The sequence below is a fragment of the Condylostylus longicornis genome, unplaced genomic scaffold (assembly GCF_029603195.1).
Source record: "Condylostylus longicornis isolate FDR11 unplaced genomic scaffold, ASM2960319v2 ptg000044l, whole genome shotgun sequence".
NCBI classification, from domain to species: domain Eukaryota; kingdom Metazoa; phylum Arthropoda; class Insecta; order Diptera; family Dolichopodidae; genus Condylostylus; species Condylostylus longicornis.
The window spans coordinates 7262091-7272690 of NW_026578013.1; the positions used below are offsets into that span (position 1 = coordinate 7262091).

At 32.7% G+C, this 10600-nt stretch overlaps 1 protein-coding gene across 1 annotated transcript; it reads left to right on the forward strand.

The window, feature by feature from the left end:
- The first annotated feature begins 6913 nt into the window (after window positions 1–6913).
- LOC129610092 (aryl hydrocarbon receptor nuclear translocator homolog) lies at window positions 6914–10137 on the forward strand. Its single transcript, XM_055522446.1, has 2 exons — window positions 6914–8028; window positions 8081–10137. The coding sequence occupies exons 1-2, from the start codon at window positions 7219–7221 to the stop codon at window positions 9155–9157; spliced, it is 1887 nt and encodes a 628-aa protein (XP_055378421.1). The 5' UTR covers window positions 6914–7218; the 3' UTR covers window positions 9158–10137.
- Window positions 10138–10600: the final 463 nt, after the last annotated feature.

The following is a 10600-nucleotide window of genomic DNA, read 5'->3' on the forward strand; positions in this document are numbered from 1 at the left end:
CATTATATAACATACATACATACAAACGTACAAAAATATAAAAAAGTATCTGAAAAATAAAATCTTGTTCAGAATTACAATTAATTTTTTCTCTTGCTTATTTTTTTTTAATTTAATTTTGAAATACTAAACATAAAAACATTTAATGGATTCTCCAAACAATATGACTCGATAGAAAAATTTTGTGTAATATATTCAGTTCTGTGTCACATCAGAGATAAATAAGAAAACAAAAAAGAAAAAAACGACAAAAAACAAAAAGTTTTTATATAAAACAGATGCATTAATCTATACTCAAACACATATATTTCTGCTTGCACCCGTATCCCGTTCCCGTTTTCCTAATTTCCTATTTTTTCTTTTTTTTTATTTTTGTTTTTAGAATAAAATGTTAAGTAATATAAATTTTAACAATGCGTAGTCTTTATGTGTGAATGTATGTATTCAAACATTAATAAATTTACTTATTATATAAAAATAAATAAATAGATAAATGAATATTTTAATATTTATTGGTTATCAGTATTAATAATATACTAAATTTTAAATAAAATATGAAATGCATTTTAAAAAAACAATTTAAAAATCTTGCATCACAAATTAAATAAAAAATATTTTATATATAATATTATATACATAGAACAAAATTTTTATTTGTTAACAAAGACAAGGATAATAGATTTATTCATTTATCGAATAAAAAGGATATTTAAGGATAACATTTTATTATCCTATATAAAATTTTCATATACATATTATATGTTTGTATGTATATTATTATTCTTCCCCTTGTATATTCATGTATTATTTATGTATTTGTTTCACTTCGATTTTTCATCTTTTCAGACGAGAAAATTTTTTTCTACACTTTTTTTTCTTCATATTTTATATTAAAAATAAATATATTTTATACATTAAACTTATGAATTTTATTTTTAGTCATATATTTTAAAATTTTAACAACATTTTATATCATTATTTAACTAAATAACACTTTAAAACATTTTTAAAAAATAATTTTATACTTTGTGCAACCGAACCGAAATTGAAGTTATGTCAAACTAAAATAAAATTATAAAAACTCACTTTTTTATTAAAGTCTTATAGCTATGAGTTTAAAAATTCGTAGTAGATTTCAATAAGAATTTCTATATATGACACAAAGTGTTGTTTATGTACCAAAAGCCAATTGAAAAATAGAATAAGAATGTATATGCTAATTGTGTGCTTGATAAATAATTCATAATGCATAAAATCAATGAAGTAAAAGGATTTATTTACTTCGAGATCAGAGAAATCGAGGCTTTCTTACCTATTATACTTTTTTTTTTTTTTTTTTTTTTTTTTTTATATTATAAAACTGAAACTGGTCTTTACAGACCAACCATCAATATAATTCTAAAAATCCTAAATCTAGATTCGCCTAAACTTTTGGTCTCCCAGTGGTTCCCCAAAATCAAATCTGTTGGGTAGGTATTGTTGTAGGTAATCGCTCATAATTTGATGTCTGCTAGATTAACTGCTGACCAGGTCCAACGGTTTTTTACGCTTCAACCTCCTTGTACTAGGAGCTACATTTAGAAGGCGTTGAGCCTCTTCATTAACATGATTCTGCAGTCTAGTTTTGTGCTTGTTGGCGGCTAGCACAATTTCGTCCTTAACAAGATTTATCCCCAAATCCCTATGTATGTCGTAGTTACGAACATACCAAGGTGCATTTACCATGTTCCTCAATACTTTATTTTGAAAACGCTGTATTTTCTGAATGTGGCTTTGACTAGCGCATCCCCAAATTTGGATGCCGTATAACCATATCGGTTTTAATATTTGGTTGTAAATTAGAATTTTGTTCTTAAGTGAAACTTTCGATGTTCTGCCCAATAACCAGTAAAGCTTGTTATATTTCAGATTTAGCTCAACCACCTTTATTTTCACGTGCTCTTTCCACCTCAGCTTAGTGTCAAGCGTCATCCCCAGATATTTAGCCGTTGATTCTATTGGTACAATCGTGTTGTTTAAATATATGGGCTGAAACTGGCCAACATGTCTATTTGTAAAATTGATGTGTGTCGATTTGAGTTCATTTAATTTAATATTCCACTCTTTTGTCCAATCGTGCACAACATTACAGGCTCTTTGAAGCCCGCTCACTGCTTCGGCTGGGTCGGATTCAACGACCAGTAGCGCTGTGTCATCAGCGAAGGTTGCTGTAACAACATTTTCCACTACAGGTAAGTCGCTCGTATATAGCAAGTAGAGGACAGGTCCCAATATGCTACCCTGAGGAACCCCAGCTTCTATAACCTTCAACTCCGAGAATTCGTCCTCCACCTTTATTCTGAAGAGCCTGTCGGTAAGATATGAAGCCAACAGCTCGACATACCGCCTTGGTAAGATCGTATTAAGTTTTTGCAACAGGCCCTCGTGCCACACTTTGTCAAAGGCCTGAGATACATCTAGGAATAAAGCAGAGCAAACTTTCTTTTCTTCCAGGCACTGCTCGATTACGTCAGTGATACGATGAATCTGGTCAATCGTAGAATGCTTATCCCTGAAGCCAAACTGGTGGCTAGGGATGACCCCTTTGTCTTCAATAATCGGCTTCAATCTCCTTAATAAGATCCTTTCAAATAATTTACCGATAATTGGTAAAAGTGAAATTGGCCTGTATGAATTTGCCTCGTTTGGCGGCTTACCTGGTTTTTGCAGCATTATTACTTCTGCAACCTTCCACATACCCGGGACATGTTTTAAGCGGAAGGCAGCATTAATCAGGAAAGTCAACAATGTTATGGCTTTTTTGGGCAGGTTTTTTAATATTTCATTGGTTACAAGGTCAAATCCAGGAGCTTTTTTTGTGTTACAGCTGATTTTTATTTCTCTGCTGACTTCTGCTTGCGAAACTATAGTAATTTCTTGATTTTCCGAACTTGTATCAGTTATAGTTACGTGATTTGTGTTGAAATTATTTGGCCTGAAAGTTTCCGAACTTGTATCAGTTATAGTTACGTGATTTGTGTTGAAATTATTTGGCCTGAAAGTTTCAGCTAGGTGTTCAGCAAATACGTTAGCCTTTTCCACACTATCTCTTGCCCAGGACCCATCGTTTTTCCTGATAGGAGGAATCTGTGATACTGGTTTTTTCAAGAATTTCGTAGCCTTCCATAAAGAGTATTCATTTTTGTCATTTGGAGATAATTTTTCAAGGTAACTCTGAGTAGATATTTCTTTCCATTTAAGTATTTCCCTTTTCAGTTGTTGCGTTTTTCGGTTGAGAGTATTTTTGTCTATCGGGTCTCGAGATTGTTGCCACCGTTTCCTTGCTCTTCTTTTTTCAGCGACTAAAATTCTGATTTCAGCTGGGTAGTTAACACCTACAGTCTTTGTGGATAATTCTTTACTGCTATTCCAAGCAGCAAGTTGGATCGCATTAGTAAAGTTTTCTACTTCCTCCTCAAGCTGTTGTACAGTGCGAAGTTTGATTTTCAAATTAATAGAATTTGTTAACTCCTCCTTGAATCTACACCAGTCCGTTGTTCTATTCGTCAGCATAGGTTTTAATGGCTTTGAGATCATGTTTTCGCTAAGCGTGAGAATGACTGCTGAATGATCCGAGTTTAGATCATAACTATCCTTTAAGTTGACGAAATTTGCACAAATTCTTTTTGATATGAAAAAATCCAATAAATCTGGAATTTTGTTTGGATCGGATGGCCAGTATGTTGGTTTACCTGTGCTGTGAAAGTTACAGCCAAGCTCTAGTGTTGCATCCCTTAGCTCTTTGCCCTTTGTTGTGGTTAATCTGGAGCCCCAGTCAACATGTTTGGCATTGAAGTCGCCGCCGATTAAAAATCTGTCACCCATCATTTCCAGAATTTTTTTGTAGTCCAGTTTCTTGAGGTTAAATTTAGGTGGACAATAGATCGCGCCGATAGAAAGTTTTTGCTGCATACTTTTAACCTGTATTATTGTTAATTGTGTTTCTTCACTTTTGATGTAATTTTCTTTGAGAATTTTGATGTTATTTTTTATTACAATTGCGCTTCCTGCCTTAGCCTGGTTATTTGGATGGTTTGCATAAAACGTTTCATAGCCCTTGAATTTCTGGATGTTATCAGTTGTCCAGTGAGTTTCTGATAGCAAGCAGATATCAATGTTTTGTGTATTTAAAAATAATTCCAATTCGTGACATTTTTCCTTAATTCCGTTTGCGTTCCAGGTAGCTATTCTGACGTCCCTGCTGGTCATAAGGCTGGTTGGCGGGATAATAACTTTGTCGGATTTGCTTCGATGGCACCAAGCCTAATTGATAAATTATTTATCATGCTCACGAGATTATTGAACATGGCAGGAATGTTCATGTCATGATTCTGGCTTGTTTGACTATGTGATGCAACATCGGCGAAAGATTTTTCCCGTGACACTTTTTCTGTTGTGTACGATCTAGGCTGGTTGTAATGCTCTGTTGTGTACGATCTAGGCTGATTAATTTTATCTCTATTGTATATTTTATTAAGCCTCCTTTTTTGAAGCTCCTTGGCAACTATGCAACCCCTATAGTTAGCTGGGTGAGGTTGACCGCAATTTGCGCATTTTGGTGGAGTATTTTTGGGCTTATCGCATTTAATTGTTGGATGGTTACCAGCGCATCTAACGCAAATGTGGTTTCTTTGGCAGTATCTTTGTGTGTGTCCATGTCTTTGGCAACGTTTGCATTGCGGAATTTGTTTGTTAGACCTAACGGCTTCGATCCTGACCCTCAAATGATTTAAATACTGAATGCTGTAGATTTTTTTGATGTCTTCAGTATTTTCGAAGGTTAACATGAACAAAGGCAGTTTGACCATTTCTACACTCCCATCCTCGAGCCTCTTCTTCATGAATTTATTGGTGACCTCAATAACCTTGAAACCCTCGCTTAAAAGCTCACTTTTTATGTTTTCAGGGTCACAAGATTGGTGTAAATTTCTTGCCATGACTCTAATTGGTCATGTTTGCTTATTTTCATAAGTGTGCCATTCAATTTTTTCATCGTTTGCAAATTTGGTCAGACTCCTGTATTCATCTGAGGAATTTACATTAATTTTGATTTGATTATTGTTCATAAGGCTGGCCTGGAACTTAATGCCCCTTGCTTTTAAAGTTTCTTTCATTTCCCCATAGTTATTTAAATTACTAATGATTACAGGGGGTGGTTTTAATTCTTTGGCTGTGACTTGGTTTGTTTCCGTGTTTTTAAGAACGCTTTCCTGCGACGTTAAATTCGGTGTTGAAGTTTTAGTTTTCTTTTTAATCTGTTGAGGAGTTGCTGGGTTACCTTTCACCTTTATATTTGAAGCCACGGTAACTCTCTTTTTATTCTTTTGGAGTATCCAGGCAGTTTCCTTTGCTACAAGGTTTTCTTCAGTATTGTTGTTTTCATCTACCTCAATTATAGGCATCCTTACTTTAGTTGGTTCTCTAATTGCTTGATTTTTAAGCATATTTATAGTGCGTTTGAGCTCCTCTATTTCAGCCATGGCGTTACTAAGCTGAGTTTGTAATAGCTCTATTGTCATATTTTTAGCCTCTTGATTGTTTCTGACAGGTGAGCTGAACCCTTCGAAAACATCGTCCGGGCTTATTGGTGGTGAAATAACTCTTTTCTTACTCGGAGGATGCCTCCCCTTTGGTTGTGAGGAATGGCTCCTTAAGTCAGCCAAAGATTGACTTTTTATTTTTATAGGCGATCGAAGTAGTTTGTTGCACGACTTAAACGGATTAGCCTCCGTTCCTGAACGTGCTGCGGTTGATCCAGTAACTTTATCCAGCATCCCGGCCTGGTGCTCCACCAAGGATGCAGAGCGGTCGCATGATGACGGTCCGTGGGAGCCCACTCGTTCGCCCCCTACACGTACCGGTTCTGGGGCTCCGAACCCCTGTCCCGTAACTATTTTATTTTTGTTTAATGACATTTTTGTTGTTGTTTGTTGCATTTTATACCTACTGCCAGGTAAAATAAAACTGCCGCCCCTCTGGGGTCAGACGCAGACCAGAAAGCCGCCCATTCTGGGACAGACGCTTCTGGATTTTTGGCAGTTGCTTCGAAGTGCGGAAATGGACGCAGAAGTCTAGATAGCTATGCTATCGGTTCTACTGAACATGACCACACCCTACTCCCTGCACGGACTACCCATTAGCCTGATAACAGTTACCAAGGAGAACCACTGGGAGGTTGGTAGAGCCGATTTACTCTCCTCACCTATTATACTAAAACTGAATAATAAATGTTTAAGTTCATTTATGTAGTTTTATGTATTAAAATATTTTAATATTCAGACTTAAATTTTATTTGTTTATCATTTAATAGCAAGGGCCGGGCCGTCAAAAACTGAATTATAAAGAAAAGCTTCGTGATATTTTACTCATAAATTTATTGAAAAATATATAATTTTTTTGAAACTAAGAACAACTTTTGGAATGTATTGAATTCGTCTTGATTTTTGTAAAAAAAAAGAGCTGAAATTGTTAATACGTAATTGTTATTCATGGATGTGGCACTAAACTCTTAGTTATTTTATAAGTTAATATAAAGTAATTAAAAGGCTTAAAAATAAAAAAAAATTCAGAATCTTTACGAATGCAAATTAATTTATTAATATTTAAAAATATGTGAGTGGTGGCGTAAATTAAAATATTCAAAATTTTTTTTGTAAATAATTATTGTGAGTTTTCTTAAAAAACGTTATTAATGTTTACTGGGTTAATTTGAAGTCTAATGAAAAATTATATATATTTCTCTTTCAGATACTTTTTTTCTTTCCAACATATGACATTTTATACCATTATATTTTTACCTGAGTTTGTTAAAGAATTTCTAAGAATTTAGAAAACTATTTATTTGAGTTTTTAAGATCTAAAAGCAAATAAAAATTTTAAAATTGATATAAATAAATATTGAGAGTGCTTCATTATAATAAAATGTAATATTAAGAAAAGAATATTAAAAAAATTGTAAATTTAATACGTTTTGTGTACTATTAAAATTCATTGTCATCGGACAATAAAAGAAAAATAAAAGCCAACACAACAAAAATTAAAATTTTACTACACCTTCAAAAAAGGCCTTCAAATAATTTTATAAATGTATAGAGGCTATAAAGATTATTAAAAAAATTATAACCTAAGTATTTAAATAATACTTTATTTTTTTTTGCGAATATATTTTTTACACTAAAAATGGATGTAGAAAATATACAAGACAAGGAGCGTTTCGCAAGTCGAGAGAACCATTGTGAAATTGAGAGGAGACGGCGAAACAAAATGACAGCATATATAAATGAACTTTCAGATATGGTACCAACATGCAGTGCCTTAGCTAGAAAACCAGATAAATTAACGATTTTGCGTATGGCTGTTGCCCATATGAAAGCCCTTCGTGGGACTGGCAACACTTCAAGTGATGGAACATATAAACCATCTTTTTTAACAGACCAAGAACTAAAACACCTAATTCTGGAAGCTGCCGATGGTTTCCTATTCGTAGTGTCATGTGATTCTGGCCGTATAATTTACGTTTCGGATTCTGTAACACCTGTTTTGAATTACACTCAAAATGAGTGGTACGGAACTAGTTTGTATGAGCATATTCATCCAGATGATAGAGAAAAAGTTCGTGAGCAACTTTCAACACAAGAACCTCAGAATACAGGCAGAATTCTAGATTTGAAAACTGGTACTGTGAAAAAAGATGGTCACCAATCATCTATGCGCTTAAGTATGGGGTCAAGAAGAGGTTTCATTTGTAGAATGAAGATTGGAAATGTGAGCCCAGAAAGTATGGTTGCTGGACATTTAAATCGTTTAAAGCAAAGAAATTCGTTAGGACCGAGTCGTGATGGACAAAATTTTGCTGTAATTCATTGCACTGGTTATATCAAAAATTGGCCTCCAACAGACATATTTCCTGGCGTAAACCTTGATCGTCAAAATCCCGATGATTCCTCACACTCTCCACATTGTTGTTTGGTTGCTATAGGAAGATTACAAGTAAGTTTATTTTCTTAATTAACATTTTTCAATATTATTTTTTTATTTAAAGGTGACTTCAACATCAAACTCATCTGATTTAAATGGAGCTAACAGTCAATCAGAATTTATTTCTCGTCACGCTATAGACGGAAAATTTACTTTTGTAGATCAAAGAGTTATGAATATATTGGGTTATGCGCCAACCGACCTTTTGGGAAAAAGTTGTTATGACTTTTTCCACCCAGAAGATCACAGTCATATGAAGGAAAGCTTTGAACAAGTTCTAAAACAAAAAGGGCAAATGTTTTCTTTGATGTACCGTTTTCGTGCTAAAAATCGGGAGTATATATGGCTAAGAACACAAGCTTATGCTTTTATGAATCCATATACAGATGAAGTCGAATATATTGTTTGTACAAACAGTTCCGGCAAAACAAGCCATATTTCTGGTAATTTAGAAACCGTTGCACCAGAGCCTCAGCCAACGCAACCTCAAACTGAGCATTCAGTTTATTCAAATCCTGGTTTAGACTATACCTTGCAGCAAGGTCGCCGGGATCAGCAAACTCCATCCAACACATCAACGCCAGCAGCTTCACAAGTTTATGGCGCTCATAGTATGCTAGCTCAATCTCACCAAGGTATACCATCTCAACAGCAAAGCAGTAGTATTCAAAGGCCAAATAGCGCACAAAATGCTCCACCACCGGTTGCATATGCTAGCTATGATCATACACCTTCCCCTATTGGTTATGGATCTCCTGGTGCAGGAAGACAACAACCAGTAACAGAAGGCTATCAATATAATCAATTAAGCCCGGCTAGATCTCCTACCGGTCCAACATATACACAGTTGAGTGGTAGCTCAAGACAAGGAACTTATCAAGGTGGTTCAACTAGTAGCAATACTGCAATTTGGGGATGGCAAAATGCTGCTGCAGCAGCGTCAGGTGGTCAGCCAAACGACCCGAATGCTCCTGGTGGCAGCGGTCATCATGGACATCAGGTTCATACACATCAATCACATCATGTGCACGGTGGCCATCAGGGACAAGAATTAACCGATATGCTTCAAATGCTGGATCAGAGTGGCGGAACTACCTTTGAAGATTTAAATATTAATATGTTTAACGCTCCTTTTGAATAATTCGAAATATACTTTTTATTTACTTTCTTGTCAAATATTTGAGATTTCAAATAATTTAATATGCACAACCATAATTTTATAAAAAAAAATAATAGTAAAGTTTTTACAAAGATAATTCTTTAATAGTAGTTTTAAGTAATTTAATTAGAGTATTACTTAATAACAATTAAGCAGCTATTACTATAATGTACCAGTATGTGGAAACTTTGACTGGTTCAAGTTTTAGTTCTATCAAAAAAAACATTAATGCATACTTTTTGAAAAAATGTCAACTGACTATGAAGAATTATAATTTCAATTCAAAAAATTCATACTAAAAAAAATATAATTCAAATGGTTATTGTTGGCACTACTTTTGATTTATCTTCTTTCTTGTAATATCATTAAAATGCCGGTATCAATTGTAGTTAGTAACACAGTCCCATCATTTTTTCAAGATACATATTTATATTAAGTTTACTTATTTTATTGCAATCTAATAATATTTTATTTTTAATTTTCAAATGTATTTCTATCTTTATTTCAAAGTCATACTATTATTATTATGCAGATTTCTGAACATCATTCATTTTTGTTCTTTGTACGTTTTAAAGTAGATATATACAAAAATACAAAATATTTCATTGAGTTATTGAAACCAATTTTTTAAAATATAAAATCAAATGCTTGATAGTAATAGAATTTTGGTAAATTGCTAGCAAAAAAAATATTTTTAATTGATAAAAAAATCGTATTTTGAATGTATGTACCGATTTCAAATGCATACGGAATAATACAATTATATATTTAAATATAAAAGTGAAATTACTAAGCTTTTGTCGTTTTTTAAAAATAAATACGATTTATGACTATTAATAATTGTGCAATTATTTTAATTATATAAGAATTTTCTTTTGCATTTTTTAAAGATCTACCTAAATTTTTATTCGAAAAAAAATGAGGATATTTTTTTTTTTCTAAATTTACAAAATAATAAAATTGAACGCACTTATAAACATTAATATTTTAAGATACAAATCAAATTAAAATGTAATTTTTTCTTGAAATTATTTAAATAAAGATATCAATTTAAGGATATAAATTTTTAACAATTATGTTTTTAATTCATATTTCTGCCAAGTGCATAAAGACCGATTTTGTATATCAGGAATGTATACATATTTAACATTAAACTGAATAAGACTAAAAATAAAGATAATTTTCTTTAGAGAGTAAAATACTTACGTTTTCTTTTTGAGCACTACCGTCACTATGTATAAGATATTCTTCAAAAAGACAAATTAAAACAAATATTTTTTTTTCAATAATTTCAATTTATCACATATATTAAAAATTTTATACTGTAATATTTTATAAGTGTATAAAAAACAAAAATTGGTAATATATTTACAACTTTGGTTCAAGCAAAATGTAAAATGTAAATTAGTTGAAGAGGTAAACAAA